We start from the raw sequence: 27,031 nt of genomic DNA, 5'->3' as shown, positions 1-27,031 counted from the left end.
ATGAGATGGTTGGATGGCATCACGGACTCAATGGACATGAATTTGAGCAAGCTCCGGGAGTTGGTGAATGACAGGGAAGCCTGGTGTGCTGCAGTCCGTGGGGTCGAAAAGAGTCAGTTACTGAGGGACTGAACCAAACTGAAGGCTCTTTGTTAACCTTTGATCCAATTCTATGTGGAATTCTGCTTAAGCCCCTTCATGAATATGCATACACTGCTCAATCCCTCATGAATATGCATATACCCTTAGGTTAAAACTTCCCCAATTTTGCTGTTCAGGGAGACACTGCTTGGGGAAAGATCCCATCTACTCTCCTTACTTGCTGCAAGCAATAAATTCTTCCTTCTCCCAATCTTTTGACTTGGTTGTGTCTTTTGGCTTGACACCCACCAAAAGGGGAACCCGGTTTGAGGGTAACAATAGAAAACAAAAGAGCTGAGATCTGGAAGATATTTGTCTTGCACAAGAGAGACAGCTCTCACTGCTCCTGGAGCAGAGGTAAGAATGAATTCAGCTATGTTTGTAGGCAGAACTTTAAGGATTTCCCTCCTGATTGCCTTTAGTTCCTCAGGGAAACAGAAGATAAGGAGGGACTTGGGAGAGTGGTAATGGACAAATGCCAGCTGTAGAGAATAAGAGAAGCAGCTAAGGACACTTGAAAGGACTGATGGTCCAGGGGAAATTGAAAACCTTGGACTTGCCTTGGCACCAATCTACCTGGCCATGTGGTTTTCTTCACGGTGGAGGAAAGGGGGGGAAGTTATATACAAAGAATGGAAGTGACAAAAAATCAAGTTTCCTTTGGCTTTTTCTTGAAAGACAAAAAGAGAATCTCTTCTACTGACCCAGTGCCACCGTTTACCCACTTCAGAAAACACCACCAGTCACTCGTCTCATGTTAGTCAAATAAGCAGAGAGTGTCTTAAAGAGTAGAGAAGAAGGGAAGAGGCAGAAGAACTGGCCCTCTCCCAGTCGGGTGGGAAGGAACTGGAACATTTAGCCTTACCTAAAAACTGAAAGCTGATATGTATGCCCTGGGGTTCAACGCTGAGCCTTCTCCCCGTGACCCTTCCTCTTTCCCAATACCTTCCAGCTGTCCCGTCGTGTCATATTCAGGTCCAATTCATGTGCTCCAACCATCCGCTCCAAGCTCGTGTGCCTTTTCTCCACGTGGTTCTCTGTATATGTCGGTCGCCTGGGAGATCCTGGTCGGGCGGGGCCCTGGTGACATCACAATAGGAACAAGCCAATCGCCGTGACGCGTCTTGGTGACGCAAGACGCGAGGTGTGGCTTTGCCGGCCCCCGGCGCAATGAGGCAGCGGCCCGCTGGGTGGCGCCGATTTCCCGGGGAGGTCCTCTCTGGGCCCCCGGCGGAGGTGGGGTAGAGGCGGACAAGAGCCGAGGCCAGGGAGCCCTCTGCGTCAGCGGCTGTTTACTGCGCCGCTCCAATACCAGCCGGGACTCATCCGTAGCTCCATGCTTGTGCCCGGCTCGACTCATCCATCCTCGGAGAATAGGCAGGTACGTGCCACCTGTCGGAGACTGGGGAAGGGGGGATACGGAGGGCAGTGCCGTTTGAGGCTCTGAAAGTGAGGTGTCAACGACCGCCTGGGCAAAATGGGTACTAGGAATGTAGGGCAAGTGCCAGCTGCGCTGAGGATCTCCAGCTGTGGGTGCCAGTTGTGTGTGTGAGCCGACAGCTCAGGGTGCCAGGGAGAGCCATCTGTGTGCTGATCAGCGTGTTCTAAGGAAACGCTGCTTGGGCAGGACCGTATCTCCGAGCCCTGTGTGGGATGTGGCGGAGAGTGATGCCTGGACCCTGACAAACCCCTCCCCACGTGTGCGTGGCAGCTCTTACTCCCTCCTCTCAAAGCTCCTGGGGGCTTGTCTCTGGTCAGTTTGCCAAAGGGGTAGGGGTGGGGGTGGGGGGGTAGTAGTTAAGTGGAAGAGGGGTAGATTTTCCACCAATCCCAAACCAGAAAGAGGCATCTTTGAAATTCTCACCAATCCCAAACCAGAATTAGGCACGCGATGCTTCAAGGCAAGTAACTTATACTCAACAGCCTAAGGAAGTCCTGGCCAACCCATTCTGGCTGTCCTCTAAGGAGGAGCATCTACCTCCTGACCTGGCCGCTCTTAGAATGGGACTGAGCTGGAGATCCTGCCCGTGCTCATCTCCCCAGGCACAGGCAGGAAAAGGTCCCCAGAGTCCGACATGTACAGTGGAGGAAAGGAGAGCTGGTTGGGCTGGGGTTGGAGCAGCCACCATTCCTTTGATGCTGTAGATGATGCCAGACTGGAGTCGGAATGAGGACTGGAATGAGGGCTGGGGACGAGGGCGTCCTCTGAAGTGCATCGTCAGGACCTGAGTTGAGTCAGTAGTCTCCGCTGAGACAGGGTGGAGGCACCATCCTGGGTACTCCCAGTCCCCAGGGAGAGCCATCGAGAAACAGGAGAAACAGCCTGGGAGCTGACAAGAGCACCAAGGTCCGAGAGGTTAAGAATCCTGCACCTTCCTCCTGTGACCCTGCCCAGCCAGCCTGGCTCTGTAGGCTCGGGATCCTGAACACTCCTCCAGGTAGAGTGGAACCACTCCAGAGCAGCCAGGCTTGCTCCTGGTAGCCTGGGGGAAGCTACACTTGCTATACTTTTCTAGGTAGAGAAGGAAAGAGCCCAAGTGAGCCTGGCCCCCCTCTGACGGGTGGACTGCACATCTGGGAATTGGGCAAGCCTCATTTGCCTTGCCAGCTATGGGACACAGATCAGCTCGGAAAACCATGGCAGTTTTCTGACATGAGAACAGAGCACTCCCACGGGCTGGCCTGGAGGAATCTTTTCTCCCTAGCAAGGTTCACCCGACAAATGCTACCACTAATTATAAGTGGAAGTATTCGATATAGTAGTAGTGATCATTTATTGAACTCTTACTGTGTGCCAGGAAATTAACAAGCATTATTTAATCCTTACTTCCATGAGGTATATCATTATTATTACTCCTGTTTTAAGACTAAATAAGGTTTGGACCACTTAAATGACTGCTTAAATGTCTCCGAGGCAATAAAAAGGAAAGACTTGGAATACAAGCCCAAGCCTAGAAGTCCATTGTAAAAGAGTTTGAACTGGAAACCTGAAAGAGGTCCCTTCTGCCTCTCCCTGCCTCTGTGTCCTTGAGCGAGCTGCTGTCTGCCTCCAGGTCTCTTCCATCTCAAAGCTAAAGGAGGTGGACTGGGGCTTCTTCTTCTTCTCTAGTTCTGTGACTGACACCTCCTTCTCCGTATTTTTGCCTAATTCCACCCCCATCCCTCTACCCTCTTTCCAGTTCTGCTTCCCCTTGAATCCCCCTTCTGTTCCATTTCAAAATGCTCCCTGCAAACAGTCTCCTAGGATCTCCTTGCCTGGCACCCACCTCGAAAGGGAGGGCCTGCCACTGCCCCTTTAATTCTCCCTGGGCTCAGAATGCCAGCGAGTGGAGCTAGCCATCTCCATGAGGTCAGATAAGATACTATATATATCGAGTCAGTAACCTGAGCCCCGGATTACCCAGCCCAAGTCAGACTCCTGCTTCTGGCCTTGCCACTGCACTCCCTGCCCTGCCGGGGAAGGAGAAGCCCCCAGATCCTGCCCAGTGTCCCCGGACACAGGTCAGTAACTGTCCCTTTGGTATCCGAACTTCACAGGGCCGTTGTCCAGAGGGCCCTGGACTGTCTGTTTGAGGGATCCCTGTCTGTTTGGGGGAGCATGTGAGAGGCCACCCCACCAGGCCTGGGAGGTGCTATGGGCAAGACCCAGGGGCAGGACCAAGGGCTGGGAGGCCAGGAGGAGGAAACTGAAGCCCTGGAGGAGAGGGAAGGAGCCTGGGGTTCTCCCCTGGGGTGGGGTTCCAGGAGAGTGCCTGGGACAGTCGTGGTTAGAAAATAGAATTTAAGAATTCCAATATTGCCTGGGGGCCCCATATCTTTGCCTTTTCTTGGAGGTATATGCCCACCCCCTCCCAACCCAAATGAAGAACCCTGAAGAGACACTGCCTTAAGCCCACCCACCTCTTCTCCTCCAGGTGGAATTCTGGTTTTAATCTCCAATCTCTTATCTTACCTCTTTTGCCCTGTCCCAGTCCCCTTGAGTAACTGAGAGGGACCCAATCCCCTTGATGACCCCTGGCCAAGGCATATCAGGCACTAAACTGGTGGGTCAGAGGGTGCCAGCCTGAGAGGTAGAGCCGCTAGCGGCAGGCAGAGGCTCCTGAGCATCTGAGAGCAGTAAACAGAACTCCTGAACTGTGAGAGCACAAATATCCCCCACCCCAACCTCCCCCTCCGCCTACATCTCACTCCTGCCAGGACATCCCTCGACGTAGGGGATGACGCTTGTGTCTAGGCAATGTCCCAGCAGCTGGGCTTGTGGTGGGAAAGTGTAGATGGAGACAGGGCCCCTCTGTCAGCCCACTTTACCCTTCAAGGTCAGCCGTCTCAGTGCCTCATTCCGATGTTGTTAGCAAGCAGCTTTGGGAAGCTCTGAGGTCACCCCTGTGACGGTTCCCAAGCACCTGTGGGACTGGCTGGGATTCCCTACTCACCTGTCTCGGACACAGATAGGAGGAAAGGAACTAAACCCCGCTGAGGTATATGTCTGAAGCCCAGCTAGGGGCTTTCTATCCAGGCAGTGGCAAGGCCACAGAAGCTGGCGTGCCTTCACCCCAGACAGGAGAGCGGATCTGGGCAGAGGGGGGCCGTGAAGGCTACTGGGATGTTGGGCATCACCCATCCCATACCCTGGGGGCCAAGAGTGCCTGGCATTCCTGGGGAGCAAGTCCCTCCCCTGGCTGGGCAGGTTAGGGAGCCCTTCACGTGAGCAACAGGAAATGACAGTGGCTGACATAATGGGCTGGTGGCCCCAGGAAGATAGGCTTCATTTTAAGCCCTGACTCACCTAGTCTGGGTACCCTAGGGAGTGGGCCAAGCTGCCGCAAGAGTAGGAGGTGGGGGACATGCAGGAGCTTGGCATCACGGGTGAAATGGAGGCCTCCTGGACCATCTCTCGGCAGATCAGCATTGTTCCGGGGCTCAGGTTGCGCCTGGCTTCGCTTTCGTTTGCCTGCAGTGGAAACTCGAAGGGCAGCTCCTTTGGGAGTCTGTACCCGCCATGCTGTTTTGCCTAGACGGTGGACACCTGGACCCCCTCACCCCATGTTGCAGGACCCCCACCCTGTGCCAGCTCAGGGAAAGGCCAGGGAAGAGAGACAGGGGCGATGGGTTGGCTTCAAGGTAGGCGTTAGCAGACAGAGCCCGGTAGGTCCCAGTCCCAGTGTGACCCCGGGGGATCCACACCACCTCTCCAAACCCTAGTGTCCTCATCTGCACACGGGAATAATAATAGCACCTGTTGCTTAGGGCAGTCATGAGGATTAAGTGAGTGATTAATATGCGGTGTCCCAGAAGTCTTAGTGCTGATTTAAGCTTTAATAACTTCAGGAATATGAATGCTAAATGCTTCACTTGACTGTTTCACTATTTAAATATCTTGTCTATTTGAATGAAAGTATTTTGAATTTCAATTTAATGTTTAAAAAAATTAAACCTTCAAATGACGTTTGTAAGCCCGGGGCATTGGGAAGGCTGTCTCAGTGTTGGACTTTGGGCTGCTGAAAAATGACAAGCTGCCTAAGAAGTACCCAGTGGGATGCCTGGTCCAGGGGTGCTCTGTACCTGCTGGCGGGGCGATGGCCAACTGGTTACCTCGTCCTTTCAGGAGGAGAAGTGCCTCCACACCTCCCAAGAAGGAAAACTGAGTAAAGCGAGAGGGAAGCAAGGGAAGCCTGGCAGAACAGGAAGAGCCAAGGGCCCTGGTGAGCCTGCACGGACAAGGAGGCTGGCAGGAAGGCTGCCCCACTGTCCGAGGTGGCGGGCACCTGGGGAGGTGCTGCCTGGAACCGCATGCCTGTACTTGCCAGCTCTGGGTAAACAGTGAAAGGAGTCGGGCAGCAGGGGCCCCACGCTGGGCAGGGAGGGGCACGGGGGATCACAGCCAATCGGCTGGCCTCCCACTGCCCCATGAAAGGGCCATTCAGTTCAGGCCGTTCCTTTGGCAACGAGGAGACTCGCAGCCATGTGAGTGCCCGTCCTGTCCCTGTCTTGTGCAGCAGAGCTATAGCCAGGGCCCCAGCCTGCTCTCCCGGCCAGGGTGCCTCCTACAGCCTCCAGGGACAGCCACGCCAGGTAACTCAAGGGGCACCAACCCAAGCCATCTGCTCACCTGCAAGGTGCTGGCACTGTCCTCAAGAGCGAAACTAGGGGTTGGGGGAGGAGACAGGCATGCTCCAGGCCTCAGCCGCAGCGGGGACCCTCTCCCCAGACAGAGGAACTCTGTGCCAGATGCCAGCACTGACAAGACAGCTTCCAGGGGGCTGTTAGTGGTAGGGAGGCCTGTCAGCTGTCTGGCAGATTGAAGCAGACAGGAGAGCAGTGTTTAGGAGCCCTCCCATGAGTGGTGCGGCTCCACTCCCGACCCCGATCCTGCCCAGGGCGACCTGTGGGCCATCCCAGGGCTGTCTGTCCCTGTCTGCTGTACCTGTCTGGCCCCAGCACTTCTGTGTCAGCAGGGCCAGGAGAGGTCGCAAGCTTGGGGTGCTGCCTGCAGAATACCAATTCCCCCGAGCTGCAGTGTTGGGGGAGGGGTAGAGAGACCCGTGGGGAGGAGGCAGGAGTTCAGGCCCTTGTGGGGGTAGGGGGCATATCTGATTGGCTGCTCAGTGTCCCAGAGCCCAGCTCCTGGGACCTGGAGTCTCTGTGACTTTGAATTATTGATGGAGCTCTCCAAAGTGAAATAGAGCAGGACTGGTCCCACGCCCCCACCCCAAGCCTCTGCCCGTCTCCGCCCCTGGCCTCCTCAGCCTTCATCCTCTTCCTCCCTTGGACCCCAGGATGCTAAGCAGATGGGAGGGAAGCTTGTGGTTCCCCCAGCCCTGCACCAGGCCCTCCTCCTGTTATCTTTTCCTAGAAAGGGGTAAAAGTTGTGCTGGCTGTGGGAACACGGCTGGTTGAGGGAGCCCCCAGCCAGGCCAGGCGGGAATAAGGATGGATGATCATTTATAGGCCAGGCCTCTCTGACATTGCCCTGGACTGAAAATGGCTGGAAGTCTCTGGCAGAGTCTGGAAGTTCTGGCCTGGGGCCTATATGAAAAGTGCCACCTGCTCACCTCCCACCTCTGCAACCTATCCCATACCTTACATGAACTGAGTATCTAGAGCTCTCTGCCTAGCACTCAGCACTTGGGGCTTGGCACCAGGTCCCCTCTGCCCTAATGAGCTGGGCTACGGCCTAGGGCAGGCTGTAGGCTGCCTGAGCCACTGACTGCCAAACAGCTAGATTCTGCCCACGACCCACTCATCTCACTAGGAGCTGCAGGGAGAACCCCGATGCCCAGGGCTGCGGTCAGAGCCTGGCCCGGCCAGGAGACAGTCAGCCCCGACATCATTATAGGCCTACAAAGGGAGGAGCCGGGCTGCCTGGCAGGGCTGGGAGAGGAGATAATAACCACTGTCTTTGTTGAGAGCTTTCACATGTTATTATCTCATTTATTCCTCGCAACAACCCTGTGAGGTAGGAATCATAATGATGATTACTATACTGATTTTGCAGCTGAGGAAATTGGGGCTCAGAGAGATTCAATGACTAGGGCAGAAACACCCAGCTAGTCAGCCACAGGGCAAGACTCCTCTGAGAGTCCTGGATGGCTCTGCACCCCCACCACCCCAGGAGCCCCCAAGAGCCCCTATTGACCCTCAAGGAAAATGAGAGATCTTTCTTACTCCTCCTTTGCCCTCCGGCTCCATTAGAGATAAAGCCTGCAGGTTTACGTGATGGAGGGACTCTGGCTCGCCACGTGAGCCTAAATTTGATGGGGGTGGTGAGTTGAGGTAAAGTGGGAAGGGCACTGGGCTGGAAATCTGAGAGACATGGACACGAGTCCTCGCTCTGCTAGTATGTGGCCCTGGGCGAGTCAGTGGCACTTTCCACTTGTACAACGGAGAACATAAGATGGATGACCCTTCATCAAGTGGACACTCTCATATGCCCCCGGGGGGTGGGGGTGGTGGATGTCCTAACCAGTCTTAATTGGCTACGGCATGCACTTGGACACAGCTGACTCCAAGTTCCTGAAAAACAGCTTGGGCAAACCTCTTACTGTTTAGTCTGAGTAACAGTTGGAGGATGTTGCTACAAGTCCTTTGTAGCAACAATTAAAGCGAGCTTGACAGTGCGGGCCGTGACAGGTGCAGTGCATCTAACTGATGATCACCCTTTTTTCAGCAGAGGGGAAATCTGGGCTAGATTCCCAAATCTGATGTCTCCATGGTGAGACCTGGCTCTAGCTGTTTCACATCGGTCACTTTGGTGTCCTCTATGTAAAGCGTGGTCGTGGCTGTCCACTCCCTAGGCCCGCGGGAGGGTTCAATTGGATGATGTATGTGGAAATGTCCCCTTTCACTTGTGGTAAAATATATATGATGTGAAACTTAAAATAAAAAAAAAAAAGGTCGACCCATTTGGGCTTTGAAAACTCAATTCAGAGGTTCTGTGTTCCTTCAGCAGATCCACCCCAGCTGCAAGGACTGCGGGTGGAGGTAAGAGCGCTGCCTGCAGTGCAGGATCTTAGCCTCTAGGGGGCCCCCTTTGCACAAGTCATTATCACTATCGGTTTGCTGTGGGTACTAATAGGGGAAGCCCTGGGAGGCCACAGGGCTGTAACTCCACTTAGAACTGAAGGCTTAGGTCAATGCAGAGGGTGGACTCTACCACACGAGGATCCCCCACCGCAGCAGGTGGACATGTCCAGGGAAGCACTCTGGGATTGGGTCTGGAGACTGAGATCAAGCGTTCCTCTCAGCCACTCATCACCACCACCACCTACACCTAAGCCCCTTTCCTCCTCTCATGGGCCTCTTGTTCCTCATCAGGTATCTGGCTAAATGATCCTCAGGTCATGCTGTCTAAACAGTGTAAGATTCCCAAAAGATTGCTCCCAAAGAGGGGAGCAGTCTGAACTCTTGGAATGTCCAGCAGTTTTTAATCCAGGAGGTGAGGGCGGTAGCATCCCTCATGTCGGGGGTGCCTGCAGAAAGAAGCCAAGGAGAGGAAGCACATGGGATTTGGGTTGGAATACTATTGGGGGCTTTTTTGTTTTTGTTTATTCAGCTGCACCGGCTGTTAGTTGGGGCACATGAGATCCCAGACCAGAGATGGAACCCAGGGCCCTTGCATTGGGAGTGCGGAGTCCTAGCCACTGCACCACCAGGGAAGTCCCTGGAGTACTGTTTGTTGCTTGAAGGGCTGCAGAAGTGGAGCAGTCCCTGCTCTCAGGCTGGGGGCCTTGAGGGGAGCGTCCAGTCCAAGTAGTGCTGAGACTGATCACCCGTGTGGTTTATGAAAGCCTGCTCAGCTCTGGGGCTCTCCCTGAGGTATGAATGCCTGGGTGCGTGGAGACCTGCATGCCGGTGCGCACGCACATGCAGAGGTGTGTCCCAGTGGTGGGCCAGTGGCTTTCCTGGAAACAGACAAGTGTGGCCCCTGGTTGAGATCAAGCCACTGGGGGATGGAGAGCAGGCACAGTGGGAGCAGCCTGACCCCCTGCAGGGCCTTCTGACAACTGCTTTCCTTGTCTTTCAGCCCATGAGGCTCCCAGTCCCCACCGAGTGCCGCCCTGAAGGATGTCCCAGCTGTCCTCCACTCTGAAGCGCTACACAGAATCAGCCCGTTTTACAGATGCGCCTTTCACCAAATCAAGCTATGGCACCTACACTCCCTCCTCCTACGGAACCAACCTGGCTGCCTCCTTCCTGGAGAAGGAGAAGTTTGGTTTCAAGCCCAGCCCCCCCACCAGCTATCTCACCCGTCCCCGTACCTATGGCCCCCCCTCCATCCTGGACTATGACCGAGGCCGCCCCCTGCTGAGACCTGACGTCATCGGGGGTGGTAAGCGGGCTGAGAGCCAGACTCGGGGCACCGAGCGGCCTTCAGGGAGTGGACTCAGCGGGGGCAGTGGATTCTCTTATGGAGTGACCACCAGCTCCGTCAGCTACCTGCCTGTCAGTGCCCGCGACCAGGGGGTGACCCTGACCCAGAAGAAGTCGAACAGTCAATCAGACCTGGCCCGGGATTTCTCCAGCCTCCAGACCTCGGATAGCTACCGGCTGGACTCTGGGAACCTGGGCCGCAGCCCCATGCTGGCCCGCACGCGCAAGGAGCTGTGCGCCCTGCAGGGCCTGTACCAGGCGGCCAGCCGCTCCGAGTACCTGGCCGACTACCTGGAGAACTATGGGCGCAAGGCCAGCGCACCTCAGGTGCCCACCCCGACCCCTCCCTCACGAGCCCCCGAAGTCCTCAGCCCCACCTACCGACCCAGTGGCCGTTACAGTCTGTGGGAGAAGGGCAAGGGCCAGGCCCTTGTGTCCAGCCGCTCCAGCTCCCCAGGGCGAGACACCATGGTGAGTTTGCCCCGGGGGGACCTGGTGATGGGCTGGGGAGGAAGCCACTGATGAGGAAAAGGGCTTCCACCTTGACCGACGATCGCAGGCAGAGGTTTTCCTTCCCAGGCCTCACAGTGGCTGTTCCTATAGCCCAGGTGGGGACGAACCAGGGAAGTCATCTCAGCACACCTGGTGCCCTCGTGGCTTGATGTCTTTGCTCAGAGGCTCTCCCACTCTCCCCAGGAAATGCACTTCACGACCTGTGCACTCGACAATGGCCCTGCACTGCTCTTGGAAATGCCCAGCTACCCTCACATACACTGCAACTCTTATCCTGGGCTTTCCCACCCAACATGCCTGGGGCCCCTGCAAGCCCTGCCCCATCCTGGACTGCATGCCGAGACCCCCAGACCACCAGTGTGCCCTGTGGTAAGAGAGGCCCCCCGGCCCTGACTGCATCTCTTCTCCTGCTCAGGCTTTTACCTCTCAGTCCAGAGACATGGCTTAACGTTGGGACGTAAGACATCAGAAGAGGATCTTTCCTCTGATGGATGCTGCCTGGCTCCGGACCAGGGGTCTAAACAGGAGTAGTTCTCGTGTGTCTTTGGAGAAAATGGTGCAGAACTTCTTGTCTAGGGCTTTAGATGATCCAGTCTCTTTCTACTCCAATGTGCCTGGGTTAAAATAAGGGAAAGAGGCTCTGCTGGAGACTTGAGTGAGGGCTGGCATGACCCACCCACATCTGATCCCTGACACACCTCTCCTGGGGCACTGACTACAATTCTTCCTTTTGTGTAGTCATCAGTTTACCCATTAGGTGGTGAGCTTTCAGAGGATGAGAAAGAAATCAAATCTCCAGATCCCTCAGTATGTACCTAGCTCAGTGTAGAATTCAGCTGGCCTGCGTATCACATGGATGGTTGACTGGATGGATGGATGGGGGAGTGAACAGATGTATGGGGGAATGAATGGGTAGATGGGGGAGTGAGCGGGTAGATGGATGGATGGATATGAGTGGGTCTTCAGAAGGACAGGCAAGCAGATGGGCAGGAGAACTGGGTGTTGTGTCCTCTTCATTACTTTATGTACCCTTCTACTCTTAGGACACGTGGCTTTTAGAAACAATAGCTGTGCCATAGCAAGAAATGCTGTTTAGGGGACTTGTCCAGAAAAACGGAACAGGGGTACAGGATAGGGGCGGCGCTTTGGGACACAGACCTTGAAGCTTGTCAAAACTAAAGGTCCTGAGAGGACAACTTGATAGCATTGTTTAGAGAGTCTCAGCCTTGCTGGACCCCCTGTGAAGTGCCATGGGAGATACAAAGGCTGGTGCCTCCCAGAACATTCGGACCCTGAGAAGGCAGGGCTGGCTGCGTTGGAGGGCTAGAGTGGACAAGAATGGCAAACAACAGAGCTGGCCTCAGAGACACGCTCTCGGGGGACACATACTTGGGTTGATGCGTGATTGGCTGGAACAGGTCTGGTGTTGCTCATCTCAGGGGCCATCAATCAGAAAGCGGCTCTCAATGGAGGGGCCTGGGTGTTAGAGGCCTCTGAGGGGCTCCCTCCCTTTGTTCAGAAGGACTCTTTATGGGGCTTAATCCCTTTGTTTATGGAGCTCAATGTTCCTAAAAAGTGGGGTCTGCAGACTACTTCAGAATCATCTGTGCGCTGAATTGTCTGGGGGCCCCATCCAGAACCCCTGGAGGCAAACTCTCTAGGGATATAGGGCCTGAGACTCCTGCCCTTTTTCACAAGCTTTTCAGGTAATCTTCAAGCACACTGAGGTGTGAAAACCTCCCCTCCACAGACTAAACTACAGAGCGGGTCTCAGCCCCAATCCCCTGAGAACAGGGCCGCCTCCTTCCCACACAGGCAGATCCCAAACCTCCCTGGAGTCTCCACAGCAGACACCCTGGCCCCAGCCTCCTCCCCCAGGGCCAGCCTGAGGGGAGTTTTGCAAGAGGACCTCAGAGGAGTGGGCAGGTTGACCCAGGGCAAACTCAGCCACTGTAACATCTCTTTTTCCCTGTCCAGAAACAACCCACAACACACAGGAGTAACCAGCAGCCCTACAACTGAGCTAGTGTTTCACTCTGAGCTCTTCCTCAAGGAAAAGGTCGTCTGAGTTTTTCTATAACAGAAAAACCCACACGAATTTCCTGGTCAGCTCAATACTGCCAACTGGGAAAGACCTTTCTTGGGCTCAGTGGGGTAAGACCTTGATTTAATCTCACTCCTCTCCCCTCACCACCCTCACCCTCGCTTCTGGTGCTGATCACATCTTGCTGGGGTGAGAACCACGCTGTTCGTGGGGCCTGGACCACTTCTTTCTAGAACCAGGTCCAGTTTCTTTTCTGACCTCCCTCTTCCCATCTCATTCATTCATTTTATGGTGTTCAGCTTACTAGCAGCGTAACCTTAGAGAAATGCGTGAACTTCTGAACCTGTTTGCTCTGTAAAACGAGAGCAATCATAGTTCCCACTTCAGAGATTGTGGTGTGGAATCAGAGGTTGTGGTGTGAAAGGGCTTGGCACTTAGTAGGTGCTTGATCAACATCAGTCCTCCTTTCTGCCTTCCAGGTGCTTGGGGTTTGAGGGGGGAGGGGAGCAGGAGAGATGTGAGCTGTGGTCCCTGCCCTCGGGGAAGCTTGGGGAAGTAAGTTCTAAAAATAGTTGCACCAGAGGCCGCCCTAGGTGTTTTTTTAGTGTCATAGGTGATGGGAAAGGGAGAAGGTCATCCGAGGCTGGATGAACAGTTTGGCCGCTGGAAGAACACTTTGCCTCTTTAACCTTGGATACCTCTCATCTGAACTGTTGCCTCACCCATAAAAGGGAGTGGTCATGCCTGCCCTGCCCACCTCCCAGGGATGTCATGAGGTTCAAAGCAAATCATGGATGCAGGGGAATCTGTAACCAGTAAAATGCAATGGGAGAGCTTCCTTAAACTCCAGGGGGAAAAGGTGCTGCTGGAAAAGAAGGGGCCTTGGCAGCTGACTGGAGTGGGGGCGGGGACCACCGCCGGGAGGAACAAAGCTGAGAGTGCATCCTAGGGCAGGGCCCTGGGTGAGATCTGACTCCTCTGAGGCAGCCCTGGCCCTGGGCTCTCTGGGCAGCTGACCTGAACTACAGGTCAAAAGAAGCAGGACCAACGGGGGAATAGAACAGATCTAACCAGACTCAATCCTCCTGTTAATAGTAACAGCCCACATGAACTTGGAATATCACAGACTCAGCTGAGCTGAGTGAAGAACTGGTGGAGGGGGACAAGAATTCTGAACACCTCCTGTCCATGGCTGGCTTGCTTAAGCACCAACAAGATGCCAGTCCACGGAGTGCGCACTGTCAGCCTAGGGCAGTGAGGGTGCCCTAGACCCCCCTTCAGACAGATTGCAGGGGAGTTGTATGTTGGTTCAGAACTGGTTTTAAAAAATAAAAATAAAAATAAAAAACCCTTCACTACCCACAGTGGGGGCTTCAAGCCAGACCAGGTGGGTTGGCCCTGCAGAGAGCCAGGGGTCCAAGCCCCCAGCTTGGCCACATCCCCCCTCCACTCCACTTCTCTTGTTCCCCTGGGCCTATGGAAGGACAAGCTGTTCCCACTGAGCCCTACCAGGGCTGCGCTTTAACCCCTACAATCCATGCTAATCCTCAGCTCCACCCACTCCAGCTGCTCTCTCCCCTGAGCCCTGGCAGTGCTGCCTGCCAGCTTCAGCCCTGCGCTCACCCTTCCCAGGGCACCCTCTCCTCTCCCTGAGAAGAGCTGGGAGCTGGCCCAGGGCCCTCCAGAGCACAAGTCACGGGCTGGGCACCTGCTACTCAGATGCGGAGCCCGGCCCAGCCTCTTGCCCTCACACGGCCCCCACACCCTTGCCCTCTGCCCTGGGACCTGTTGCTAGGAGCAGTCGGCCTGGGCACCTGGACTACCTAGATCCTATTTGCCCCTGGGGGGGCTGCTGACTCATCTCACAAAGCCTTGGGTTCCAGCTGTTCAGTGACAGGGAGATTATATAAGATGAGGTCATGTGATTTTCCTCTTGGGTGGGACTTTGGACTTGACTGCTGTCAAGCAGTGGGGGGAAGGGAGGAGTTTTAGTCTGAAGTGGAGGACAGCGGCGGCTGTCCTAGGACTCCTGGGTGAGAAGTGTGACCTTTCCCTCTGTCCCCGGCCTTCTCACTGTTTATTCAGCCACAGTGAACTGCATCCCTGCTGTCCTGTTTGTCCAGCTTGGCAGCCTGAGACCCTGGGGCTTGTCCTCACCCACAAGGCCACCTGGAGGAGGACAAACTTCCTGAGGGCCTGAAGCTGTGCTCACGGCCTAGGAAGGTCACACAGAGGGGTCCCATGGCAGGACTGATCCTAGCTGCTGAGAAAGAAAGGGCAGTCGTTTTGTAGTTTGTGGTCAGAATCAGCAAGACGCTAATGTCTCCAGGCCTCGAAGACCGGCTATGGGCTGCGACCTGGCTGGTGGCCTTGGAGCCGCCTTATCCAGGCTCGTTTTCTCAATCAGTGCCCAGCACCATGCTCCCTGCTTCCTCCTCCACCCCCACTCTGGGATGGATGCCTCTGTGAGTGAGTTCAAGTGGCATGGGGGTGGGCTCAGCAAGGCAGGAGTTAATCCAAGCCTAGCAAAATGTTCCCTGCCTGTGGGAGAGCCGCTCCACTGACCATCCTGCTGCAGAAATGAACATCATGTTCAGGGCCCAGAGCTGCACACGTGGTTCCCTGCACCCTCTCACCTCAATGGAGACGTAAAACTGGCACCCCACACAGAGACATAAACGAGAGAGGGAAGTGTGTGGGCCTCTGGAATCCAGCTGGTCCAGACCAGACTGCCCAGGGGCTCCAAGCAGCACAGAGCTTTAGGCCTCCTGGGGTCTGAGTGATGCAGGAAGGAGGAGCTTCCCAGGGACCTCGGTCCAGCTGGCTGGCCCTCCCTCCCCAAGGGCACTGGAGGGCTGAGAGCCGAACCCCTAACGAGGACCCTGAGCCCCCACCAGTTCAATCAGGCCGCCAGTCTGTCCCGTCTTGCGTGGGTAATTGCAGGTGCGTGCAGGAGCAGGGTTTAAGCCGTGTTTCTAAACCTGGGACTGGGCTGCCCACTAACAGCTGAGAAAGCAAGATATTTGCAGTCTTGTCTTCACACAACTAAACCTGACTTTATTTAAATACTCCATCCGTGCCAGGGGGGATTTGAGGGAAGAAAATACCGCCAGGGGAGGCAGGCCAAGCACAGGGTCTGAGAAATGGCAGTCTTGGGCTCCAGCAAGGAGTTCTGCTCAGATTAGCTCAGTGTGTTTGAGGCAAAAAGTCACAGAGCCAGAGCCAGATTCAGATCCCCGAAGACTGTCTGCTTTGCTCATGCCACTTCAGGAAACGGCACTGAGGAGAAAGGGTCTCTCGGGGTCTCGGTTAGTTGAGAAATGACCACAGTTCTTCATGGCCGGGTCCAGCAGCCATCACACCTGCCTGATGAGACTGGACCCCATTTGAATTCTCTCCAACCAGACTTCTCAAAGGGCACCCATGAAGAGCCTTCCCCAGCTGGGCCTCCCTGCTCCCAGCAATGCCCCTGACCTCCTACATCCCAGGAAAGAGGGAGAGAGCAGGCTGGCAGAATGCCATGATGTCCCCAGGGTAGCTGGCCTACGTCATGGGGAAACAAGCCAAACAGTCCAGTGGGTGGCCGCCTGACAGCACTTCCTGCAAATCACTTACTCAACATGCAAACCCAGACTGACCCCACCCTCTGAGGCTCAATGGGACTTCCAGCACTGCCTGGTCTGGCCCCCTTTTGTGATGAGCTCAACACCTCTATTAAGCACCCACTAAGAGAACTCACAGTCCTGCCCTTGAGGTATCAGTGTGATGGTACAATCAACACACAAGCTCAGACCATTTACAGAAGTCTTAGAAACATGTATTGAGAAGGCAATGGCACCCCACTCCAGTACTCTTGCCTGGAAAATCCCACGGATGGAGGAGCCTGGAAGGCTGCAGTCCATGGGGTTGCTGAGGGTCGGACACGACTGAGCGACTTCCCTTTCACTTTTCACTTTCACGCATTGGAGAAGGAAATGGCAACCCACTCCAGTGTTCTTGCCTGGAGAATCCCAGGGACGGGGGAGCCTGGTGGGCTGCCATCTATGGAGTCGCACAGAGTCGGACACGACTGAAGTGACTTAGCAGTAGCAGTAGAAACATGTATAAGACAAAGATAAACATACTAAGACAAGTTGGTAAGGTGGAAACAATGCTAGAAAACTGAGAGTAGGCAGTAATGGACTGTTTACAACTTGGAGTTCATTAGAAAAGGCTTTGTGGAAAACATGAGTTTTGAGCAGAATTTACAAGGAGATAATTGACAGAGAACAGGAAGGGCATTCCAGAATCTCCTGGTAGTTATTACTAGCATGGGTTTTGCTGTAGGATCCATCTGGGTTCAAAGCCCTACACTGCCATGTACCAGCTTTGCAGTCCTGGCAAGTTGTTTGACCTCTCAGGGCTTAAGATCCTTCATTTAGAAAACAGAGGTAATAGTTACTGCGTCACTGTCACTGAGTTGTTATGCAAGTTAAATGGCATAATGTATATAAAGCGCTCAGCAGTGCCTGGCATTTAGTAAGTACTTCACTGGTGACAGTTTTGTTAAAGGAGAGAAGGCATGTGCTAAAGCAGGTTGATTGGCAGCAGGGATTAGAGAAGAGTGAGGGTGGTGACCATGGTGCTATCCAGCCTATGGACCACGGCCTCACAGACAAGTCTACCTAAGGCTTCCGGACTGGCTGGAAGAGTCAGGTATGTCAGGGCAGGGGAGTGATGTGATGAAATGCAAGCCTTGCTGCAGACAGTGTGGGACTGGCTCAGAGGAGTGTGGTTAGGAAGAAGGAGGCATGGAGGGAAAGGTTGTTGCATCTTGTCCAGGGCCCAGCTTTGATCCCAGCAAGGACAGTGACTGGAGATCTGCTCTTCTAATGTCACTTACCATCTAGGAAGATGCCCTGAAGCCCCTGCCTCCTGCCCACTCCTCCCACCACCGAGGTGGGAACACGGGGACGACCGTCTGTGCTCCTCTCTCAACAGCACAAAAGTGCTGTTCTGTGGGAGGCCTGGGGTACAGCCATACATGTGTCCTGGACACATGCCCCATGTGGCTGTGGTTGTGTGTGCAGTGCGCGTGTACATGTGGGGATGAGCAGGCCAAGAGGAACAGAAGGAGGCCACAGATGAGTAACAGCACACACTGCTGCCTCTCAGAGTATTTTTAAATGCTAAAAATACTGGCTAAAAATAGCCGTCAAGCTCCAAACAAGATACTTTCTCCAGGCAGATTCTGTGTGGGTCCCTGATAGGTGAGACGGGTGGAGCAGCAGGAATAAAACCCAGAGACCTCTGATCTCCGACCACTGCTGCCCTTAGGGTCAGAGAAGGACACTCCCCCCAACACACCAACTGAGGACCAGTTTCCCCACCTGCTGTGACTTTCTTCCTACCTCCCAAAAACAAATCAAACTCTGAGATTCTCAGAGAGATGGAATTGGGTAATTGGGTAGATGAGGCCAGAAAAAGGTTTCTTCCTGGGGCCAAAAGGGACAGTGACCTGTTGTCATCATGTAAAAAATCTAGGCATTGCCTTTCTTGATAGTGAGCCAAACTAGGACTGGAGGGAGGAGGGGAGCTCGTCCGGAAGCCGTGGAAATCTACCTTTGGGTCCTCTTACCCTCACGGACAGGGAGGGTGGATATTGGGCTCCAAGAAGGCCTGAGTCGTCCCCTCCCACCCACACGCCCAGAATGTTGTGCAAAAGTTTGCGCGTGGGTGCATTTTTTCCTGAAAAAAATGAGTACAGGGCTTTCATCGGGTTATCAAAATGATCTGCAGCCCTCCAAAAGTCAGGAATCTTTCGCTGCCTTCGGGGAAGCTCACCCGCTGACACTCGGCCTTGGAGACGTGTCCTCTTTGGGCCTCAAAGGCAGTTTCTCCCGAGTCCCAACCCCGAGGTGGTTCCCGGGCTCCGCGCTCCGGTCCTGCCCGCCCGGGTCCGCCTGCCCCCGGGTCTGCAGGTCTCGGTCGCGGGCAGGCCCGCCTGGTCCCGGGGGTGCTGGGGGCAGCCGGGCCGGGGGTGGAACCGCGGGAGGCGCGGAGGCGCGGCCTCACTCCGGTCCGCGTGCCGGGAGCCGGGGGCGGGGCCGAGTGGGGGCGTGGCCGGGCCCTGGCCCCGCCCCGGCGATGACGTCGCGCGGCCCGAGGCGCCGGCGGGGCCCCCAGTCGGCCGGAGAGCGAGAGCCGGCGCCGGGTCGGTTGGCGGCTCGTGCCAGGGAGGTTGAGGTGCGCGAGCGCGCGGTCGGCCCGCCGGAGCGGTTACCGCCGGGCGCCGCGGACGGCGTGCTGTGGCGGCCTCGCTGGCCTGGGCGTCCAGGCCGTGGGACCTCGCGGTACTCCCCCGCGCCCTATTGGCCAACGTTAGGCGAGGGGCCGAGCCCGCCGCCCGCCCCCCAGCATGCGCACCTCGTACACCGTGACCCTGCCCGAGGAGCCCCCCGCCGCCCCATTTCCCGCCCTCGCCAAGGAGCTGCGGCCGCGCTCCCCTCTCTCCCCTTCCCTGCTGCTCTCCACCTTCGTGGGGCTCCTGCTCAACAAAGCCAAGGTACGCGGGGCCCTTTTCCGGGACCCTCACGCCGAGGGCTGGGGTTCTGCCTCCTTACCGGGGTGCCCCACTCCCGCCCCCTTCCACCGCGCGCCCGCCCGGCCGGGGCACAGATTCTTCCCAGCCCCCTCCCCTCCTTTCCCAGGGTCTCCCGACAAGGAATGCCCCCTCCCCAGGTGATCTCACGCTTACTCGCGGCCCCATCCCCCTCGCTGAGGTCCCTGCCCCCCCACCCCGAGTCCCCCTGCCACCTCCCTCTCCTCGACCCCAGCACCAGGTGGCTCTTGGGCTCGTAATTCCTGGCACCTATCAGGACAGGTGCAGAAAAGCGTAACCTTGACTAGATCTCGGGGTGTGAGGGAACGGGCAGCTCGCTGGACTCTGCGGGTGTGACTCCTTCAAGGCCAAAAGCCAGCAAGAAAGGCTGGTGCGAAAGGGACCGCCTCCCCGTCACTCATCGCAAAACGCCCTCTCCCAGAGGGTGGGCAACAGGGGTCCTTTGACCCCGCGAAGGGCAAAGGAGTTGCAGACAGGGAAAGAGGTCAACGTCCCTTCCCTCCCCTCCCCTCCCCTCCCCAGTTCAGCTCAGTGGGCACTGGATCCCTTCAATGATGTAGCCGCCCCAGAGTGATGCTGGGGCTAAAAGCTGGGCATTGCCCCCTCGGGGAAGGGAGAAGGGGCCAGAGCTTGACAGATCTTACGTAACAGCACAAGCTCCCGTGTTGGCAGTGCGTGCACTGCCCCGTGCCAGGGCCACACCAGGCTCCTTGGCTGCAGCCAGGACTCATGGCTGACCCTCATGGCACAGGTGAAGTAAGCCGGAAAAGCCCTTTCCTGGGGTCTCAAGTGTGAAGACACAAACCTCCATCAGCCTTTCTTCTGTGGCCCGTGTTCCCAGATGTTTCCTCCATGTTCACATAGCAGCTGGGCTCTTGCTCCTTCAGTGGGCGGTGAATGCTGTCTGTTTACTAGCCATGGAGGTGGCACCTGCCTTCTAGAACAATGGCTGCTCCTGAGTCGAATTAGGTCTTCTGATGGCTAATTTTAAGGAAGTTTTTGCCCCGAACTTTTCTCAGCTCTTTGCACTTGAGCTCCAGCAGCCCAGCTGGAGTCATTTCCTTCTCCTGCTGAGAGGCTGGTGTGCAGGGTCTCTCCCAGCTTCTCCAGTTTGGGCCTCTCCCTGTCAGCCCTGAGGTAGGATTGTTTTCCCCGTAAGAAAGGTCACTCCTGGGACATTTTGTTCCCCTCTGGAATGGAAACTGCTGACTTTCCCTGGAGCTCCTGATTTCCTATTCATGGCAGAAGAATATCTGGCTGGGCAGAGAACAGCTCTGCTCTCCCCTCCACTCCCACCCCCTGACTCCTGATACCCATCCGCCTTCTACACAGAGTGCTTGGAAATTGGCAGGCACTTTCAAGCTCAGGAAATTTTAGACAAAGGCACAACCCCCACCCCCAGAATTAAGAGGGTCCTGGCGAAGAAGCCTTAAAGGAGCCTCCCGCATCTCTCCACTAGCCAGGCCAGACATAGGGTTAGATTCTTAAGGATAGTAACCTCGATCATGACCTGTTCTTCCTGACCTGCCCTCCGCTGGTTCAGAGAGAGAAGCGTCAACACCACAGGAATGCTTCATTAGAAAGATGCCTCCAGCCTCCCATTGCCGCACCCCCATTGGTGCTGCGTGACTGCTATCTCAGTCGAGGGCCCACTTTGGTGGACAGTTACAGTCACCAGCGGTAGAATGCTTTGCTTCTGTGGTCTATTTAGACAGATGTTGTCTGAGGCATGAGGGGCAGGTGGGGGAGGGGCGCGGGGTAGAACTGATAAAGCACTGCTGGAAAGAGGTGTTCGAGTGAGTATTCTAGGGGAGGAAGAGCAGGTATGCAGGTGTGGGCAGGCTTTAATATTTAGTTCCAAATGAGCAACACAGACTCAGTGTTTCTGTTGAGCCCCAGGTCTACTTCAAAACGCTGATAAGGTCTTTGTCCAGGGAATTATCTCTATTGTGGCCCACTGACTGGAACATCAGGGTTTAGATTGTCATACAGGTAAGATTTAAATGTCATGTTTGGGACCACACACCGCTGATCTTCAGTGATGCTTGTACCCCACCTGCTGCCAATAGGCTTTTCTTTCTAGCTGCAGGTGGACAGCAGGTCCGCCTGCTGGGTTTAGGTATTTCCCTCCCTTCCTGTGAGTGTTAGACCTGATAACTGGCAAGAAGGGATCGTCTTTCTTGTGGGGGATCAGCAGGGCAATTCCTGAGAAAAGCCCTCCCTCAGCCTGCCTCTCCCCACCCCACCCCCTTATGCTGACAACCTCATGGGCTTTGAGCTGCTGACAGCACACGGCATGAGTAATTTTAGCTGAGTTATTTCAGGCTCCTGTTCTGATCAGGGTTGAGCTGGCCCCACGCATGCCCCAGCCAGTGTTGCTCCAGAGTTGCCTGCTCCCAGGTCTCCTCCCCAAGAAAGAGGGTAGCAGGCGCATCTGTATGCTGATGCTTTAACCCTTTGAGCCGAAAGGCTATCTGACTTCTTGGAGGTTGGACCAGGATTAGCCAAGGGACCTGGACAAACAATGCCCAGAGTCCTGTTCACTCTCCCACCCCCTCACCAGCCTCCACAAGAGGTACAGGAGCAAGAGCAGCACCTTCAGCCAGGTGCTGACCTCGGCTTGGCCGCAGGCTGCCATCAGAAGGATTCCCAGCCAGTGGCCGACCAGGATGTTGAAACCTGAACCAGGCAGGGAGGATTCTCCCAGGCTCTATACAGCCCTCAGGAGCTGAGCTCAGCTGGAAGGAATTCCACCTGTCTCTGGCAGTTCAGAATGGCAAGCCGACTGGAGTTTTTCCCCAGCTGAAGATCTAAACTCAGTTTAGATGTTTTGTCATTGAACTTTTCAAGACCTCCATGAAGCGCTCATTATGACAGCTGCTTTAGTTATCAGACATCTCAGAGTACAAATGTAGGTCGTTTGAGAGAGAGCCTGGATTTGGGACCTGAAATTTGTCAGAATCAGGTATATGAATTCCTAGTCTCTGGCTTCTAATCTCCAGTCTCCAATATGGCAGAGAATGAAAAGTATTAACATAAAAGATGGGGGGTAATTACATGTTAATTAAAGAAAGCAAAACCACATAAGTCAAGAAAAAAAAAGCAAAGTCTTGAAGAATGTTTTTGTCCTGTGTTGAAAATGACAGGCATTCCATACCCGCTTTCCTACAATGTAAGTAGATTAAAGTTAAAGAGAGGATCATGTGTACGGCCTAAGGCTAGTGGCTACAACTGGCAGAACGTTGCAGAGAGAACCTAACGTAGGCCAGGCCTCTTCCTTCAGCCTGAATATGCCTCATGTTCTTTGCTTACAGAATTCTAAGAGCGCCCAGGGTCTGGCTGGTCTTCGAAACCTTGGGAACACGGTGAGTTCTCCCCAGCCCACTTCTTTCCTGAGGTGGGACTCAGTCCCATCTCAACTGGGACTATCTAACCAGATGATCCTGGCTACAGCTAACTCCCTACCCCCTAGGCCAGTTGGTACCTGCCCTTCCTGGCTGATGTTTTACAGAGTTGCTGGGCTCTGCCTCACCCCCACCCCAGCAGGAAGCACTGCTAAATGGGAGTTGCCCTTTTAACTGATACCTTAGTCACTTTCCTGGATCCTTCTCCCCCAGGACATCCATCACTTCCCACCCACTCTGTCCAGCTGCCCTACACTCTTTTGCACACCTCTAGTAAATAACCAGTTACTTCACCCGTGCCAGCAGTGGGGATTTGCCTCACTTCAACACTGTGACTTACAGAAAGAGGAACTTGAGGCTACGGGAGGCTTGAGGCTCACTTGTAGGCCAGGTGTACCAGAGGGCTCTGAGTGTTAGGTAAGTAGACATGCCAGCCAGGGGTCTTTGTTCCGCTGCTGACGTCCAGTGGTCTCCCACAGTGCTTCATGAACTCCATCCTACAGTGCCTGAGTAACACGCGGGAGCTGAGAGACTACTGCCTGCAGCGGCTCTACCTGCGGGACCTCAGCCACAGCAGCCGTGCTCACACGGCCCTCATGGAAGGTGAGGGCCCGGCCCTGCACGCTTTTCCACTTTTTTACATGCTTCTCTCCCATTTCTCTTCCTCTGGCTTCTTTTTGTTGGGACTCTATAGAATACAGAAAATGGCTCAGCTATCCTCCACGCCCCCCTCTACCCTTTTCTTCTTCCTATAGAGTTTGCAAAACTAATCCAGACCATATGGACCTCATCCCCCAATGACGTGGTGAGCCCCTCTGAGTTCAAAACCCAGATCCAGAGATACGCACCACGCTTCGTCGGCTATAAGTAAGGGCCTTGGGGACGTGTCCCTCCCCAGAGTGGGTGGCAGCAGTAGCAGATTCGAGGGACCAGAGGTGTCGCTTAACTCCCTTTTCTTCACGTTCAGTCAGCAGGATGCTCAGGAGTTTCTTCGCTTCCTTCTGGATGGGCTGCATAATGAGGTGAACCGGGTCATAGCGAGGCCCAAGTCCAACACTGAAAACCTCGACCATCTGCCGTAAGTGGGAGGAGAGGGCTGGGGCCCGAACCATGGGAACTTCTTTGGGGATAATGATTTCAGAAGAATTTTGGATATTAAGGATTTAGATGGCTAGGCCTTTACACTTATCATGGTTTGAGCTCTGACCCAATTGCCTTCCTCTCTCTGGGTCCTAGTGATGATGAGAAAGGGCGCCAGATGTGGAGAAAGTATCTAGAACGGGAAGACAGTCGGATCGGGGGTAAGTGCAGGCAAGGGGAGCGGGCATGGGTTGCCTGCCTTCCCTGTTAACTGCTTGGCCTGAGCAGAGCATGAGAAGCCCATCCTCTCAGGACCCCTCCAGCTTCCCAGTGCCCAGCCCCCAGGGGACTGAGGTGGGAGCAGTGAGAAAAGACCCGTGGCCTTTAGGCGTCGTGTGTCCGTCTCTTCCCAGATCTCTTTGTTGGGCAGCTGAAGAGCTCCCTGACATGCACTGATTGTGGCTACTGTTCTACGGTCTTTGATCCCTTCTGGGACCTCTCTCTGCCCATTACTAAGGTAGGCACCCCTCTTGCCCCAGTTTTGAAACTCTTGCTCTTACCCTTTCACTTCGTTGACCTCTGACCCCTCCCTTCTTTCTCACAGCGAGGTTATCCTGAGGTGACGTTAATGGACTGCATGAGGCTCTTCACCAAAGAGGACGTGCTTGATGGCGATGAAAAGCCGGTATGTCACCCTCTGTGGCAGTGAGGGTGCGTCTCCCGGAGTCCTCTTGGGAGCGGAGCAGCCTCGGAATTGCCGCACTCGGCCTTGGCCTCACCCATGAGTCCTTCCCAGCTCTGTCCTGTTATGTCTTTCAGACGTGCTGTCGCTGCCGAGCCAGAAAACGGTGTATAAAGAAGTTCTCCATCCAGAGGTTCCCAAAGATCTTGGTGCTCCGTATCCTTCAGATGGTCAGGGCAGGGGCTGACATTAGAGAGTGACTGGGGGCCGGGTGAGGGCCAGCAGGGTAGGACAAGAAAACTCGCTGGGCTCTCCCCTCCTCTGCTTCCTGAGACTGTAGTCGCCCTCAGGGGCTGTCTCCTGTTCTGACTCTGTCCTTGACTCACACCAACACCAGATCTGAAGCGGTTCTCAGAATCCAGGATACGAACCAGCAAGCTCACAGCATTTGTGAATTTCCCACTACGAGACCTGGACTTGAGGGAATTTGCCTCAGAAAACACCAGTAAGTGTTTCTGAGCTGGAGTCTGAGCTGCAGATGGGAGGCCCCGAGCTGGTGGGAAGCGGCTGAGGAGAGAGAGGTGGAAGCTGGGAGGAGACGCAGGACTGGGAGGGCAGAAGGGGAGGGTGCAAGGGACACCTTGGGGCTTGACACCTCAGGCTTCCTCTTCAGACCACGCTGTTTACAACCTGTACGCCGTGTCCAATCACTCCGGAACCACCATGGGCGGCCATTACACAGCCTACTGCCGGAGCCCGGTGACAGGCGAGTGGCACACGTTCAACGACTCCAGGTGAGCCGGGCCTCGGGCGGGGCTCCCAGCCGTCAGACACCCTTCCCTCACCCAGGAGCCGTCAGAGACGGGCCCTCATGCTGCCCTGGCTGCGCGTCCCGGGCTCCCCAGGCCGCCAGGCTGACTTGTCCTGCTCTCTCCGCAGCGTCTCCCCCATGTCCTCCAGCCAAGTGCGTACCAGCGACGCCTACCTGCTCTTCTATGAGTTGGCCAGTCCGCCCTCCCGCATGTAGCAACGAGGAGCTACATCCCATCCTCCCTTCCCCGTGGTGGCCCCACAACCTAAGTTTTTTTAAAAAGACCAAAAAAAAAGGCAAAAAAAAGTCCTGACAAATAAGAGGAAAATAAAGGAAAGTGAAGCTGCAGAGCAGGAGTTGCCGCAGCCTGGCCGGAGCCGGGAGTGGGGAGCCCGGTGCCCCAGAGCCCCGCCTGGTAGGGAAGATTGGCAGGACGCAGACCGAGCCAGCACGGTGCCCTCGGCTTCTCATGTCTGCATTTGTAAGCGCGTGGTTCTTTTCCCGTGTGTGATAAACCGCAGCCCTCGGTGGGGAGAAGATCCTTGTCCACGGGCCCACTGGCCTCGGCCCAGCCCCGGCCTCCCAAGAACACAGCGCCCTCTGGAGCCTGCTGGGAGGATCGCCGCCTGGAACGCCGCCCGTCTTTACCTGGACCCCGCTTCACCATTCCAGGAGCAAGAAAAACACCCATGAGCCAAGAGCCCTCTTAAGGCTGCTAACTCCAGGGGGACAGATGAGGGGACGTCTTTGAAAAAAGCTGTTTCTGATTTTTAAAAGCCCAACTTTTTTTTTTTTTAATTATCGTAACTAAAGTTTTCAGACTGGAGATGCTCTCTTTCACACCTCGTCACAGCTGGGATGTTGTGCTGGTCTTTTTTTTTTTTAATTCTACAAGTACAACTTTTCTAGTGCTAGCCCCCAGTGGTGCTAGGTGGGAGTTGGCCAGGCCCAAGCACAGCCACAGTAGACCTGGGATCTGACAGGTTTGGTGTTTTTTTTTTTTTTAATGTTTTGGATGGAATCTAGTTGCCTCCAAGAATTGTGCCTTATAGTGTTTGGGGACCAGGGGGTAACTGCCCCTCCCTGAAATATCCCTCAGCCTCTTCCCTTTTCCCCAGTGCCATGTCCAGAGCTGCCAGGGAGCTCGGGGTCACACCCACAGCCCCTGGCTCGTTTCGCACTGCAGTGAGGTGAAGAGAGTAGGTAAAAGGAAATTCTTCTGATAGTGTATCAAGTTCTTCCCGCCAGCTTCCTCTAACCCAGCCCTGGTCTACTCCCCAGCTGTTGGAAGGATAGCACGAGCCCCTGACCCTTGAGCTTCTTTCACCTTTAATTTATTCCCCCTTAACTTGCTCCTTCTCCCCAGCCTCCCTGCCCCACCCCCCTTCTCAGAGCCTCCTGACATAGGCCCTTTGGACCGAGTTTCTCAGGGATGCCCATGCCACCCCCAGCTCCCCTTGGCATCAGTCTGCAGTTCAGCCTGGGAGCTGGAGCCTGGGTGTCTGGGGACATCTTGCCTCAGTTGTATGGTTCTTCCCCATGGGCTTGATTTTGCTCTTAAGTTGTCGGGCAAAACTCTTGTGTTGTCCCAGAGAGAAAAGCTGTTCAGCACCAAGGCCCAGAGCTCTGTGCATGGTGCACTCTGCACACCCACACAGCTGGGCCCTGCCTGTGCCCCTCGAGGGCAGAACTCTCCAGTGCTTCCAGGAGGCAGCAGAATAAGACACCCTGAGTCTAACTGGCCTGACACCCTTCTCCAGGGAAGAGCTGTGAACCTGAGCCAAAGGGCTGGTGTATACACTTGTTTACCGTGTAAGCAAGAGTAGATGAATGTGTGATGTACAGTGGAACCTTGTACAGAATAAATCATAGCTTTGAGAAATAA

The 27,031-nt window shown here is 55.1% G+C and overlaps 1 protein-coding gene and 1 long non-coding RNA gene across 7 annotated transcripts in view; one reads left to right on the top strand and one right to left on the bottom strand.

Annotated features, from left to right (window-relative positions):
• LOC109569439 (uncharacterized) overlaps nt 1-18,655 on the bottom strand; it is a 101,942-nt gene extending 83,287 nt beyond the window's left edge. The window contains exons 1-3 of the long non-coding RNA XR_011570838.1: nt 18,392-18,655; nt 10,948-11,138; nt 1,087-1,543 (exon numbers count right to left, since the gene is read on the bottom strand). This is a non-coding gene — a long non-coding RNA (uncharacterized lncRNA). The remainder of the gene's footprint in view (nt 1-1,086; nt 1,544-10,947; nt 11,139-18,391) is intronic.
• On the top strand, nt 1,377-27,031 carry USP2 (ubiquitin specific peptidase 2). Of its 6 annotated transcripts, none has more exons than XM_070803539.1 (14): nt 1,377-1,522; nt 9,665-10,482; nt 10,708-10,893; nt 22,484-22,534; nt 23,053-23,176; nt 23,329-23,440; nt 23,541-23,651; nt 23,810-23,874; nt 24,067-24,170; nt 24,258-24,338; nt 24,473-24,551; nt 24,733-24,840; nt 25,009-25,129; nt 25,275-27,031. In XM_070803539.1, exons 2-14 carry the CDS (start codon nt 9,706-9,708, stop codon nt 25,360-25,362), a joined length of 2,007 nt encoding a protein of 668 aa, XP_070659640.1. In that variant the 5' UTR covers nt 1,377-1,522; nt 9,665-9,705; the 3' UTR covers nt 25,363-27,031. The 6 variants fall into 6 exon arrangements, with proteins under 6 accessions (XP_070659640.1, XP_070659642.1, XP_070659639.1 ...); XM_070803541.1 differs by lacking the exon at nt 1,377-1,522 and adding an exon at nt 2,423-2,579; XM_070803538.1 differs by lacking the exon at nt 1,377-1,522 and adding an exon at nt 3,493-3,642.

This window comes from Bos indicus, chromosome 15 (assembly GCF_029378745.1).
Source record: "Bos indicus isolate NIAB-ARS_2022 breed Sahiwal x Tharparkar chromosome 15, NIAB-ARS_B.indTharparkar_mat_pri_1.0, whole genome shotgun sequence".
Taxonomy (NCBI): domain Eukaryota; kingdom Metazoa; phylum Chordata; class Mammalia; order Artiodactyla; family Bovidae; genus Bos; species Bos indicus.
Note: the sequence above shows the minus strand (reverse complement) of the source record. Positions and strands in the feature narration are given on the sequence as shown.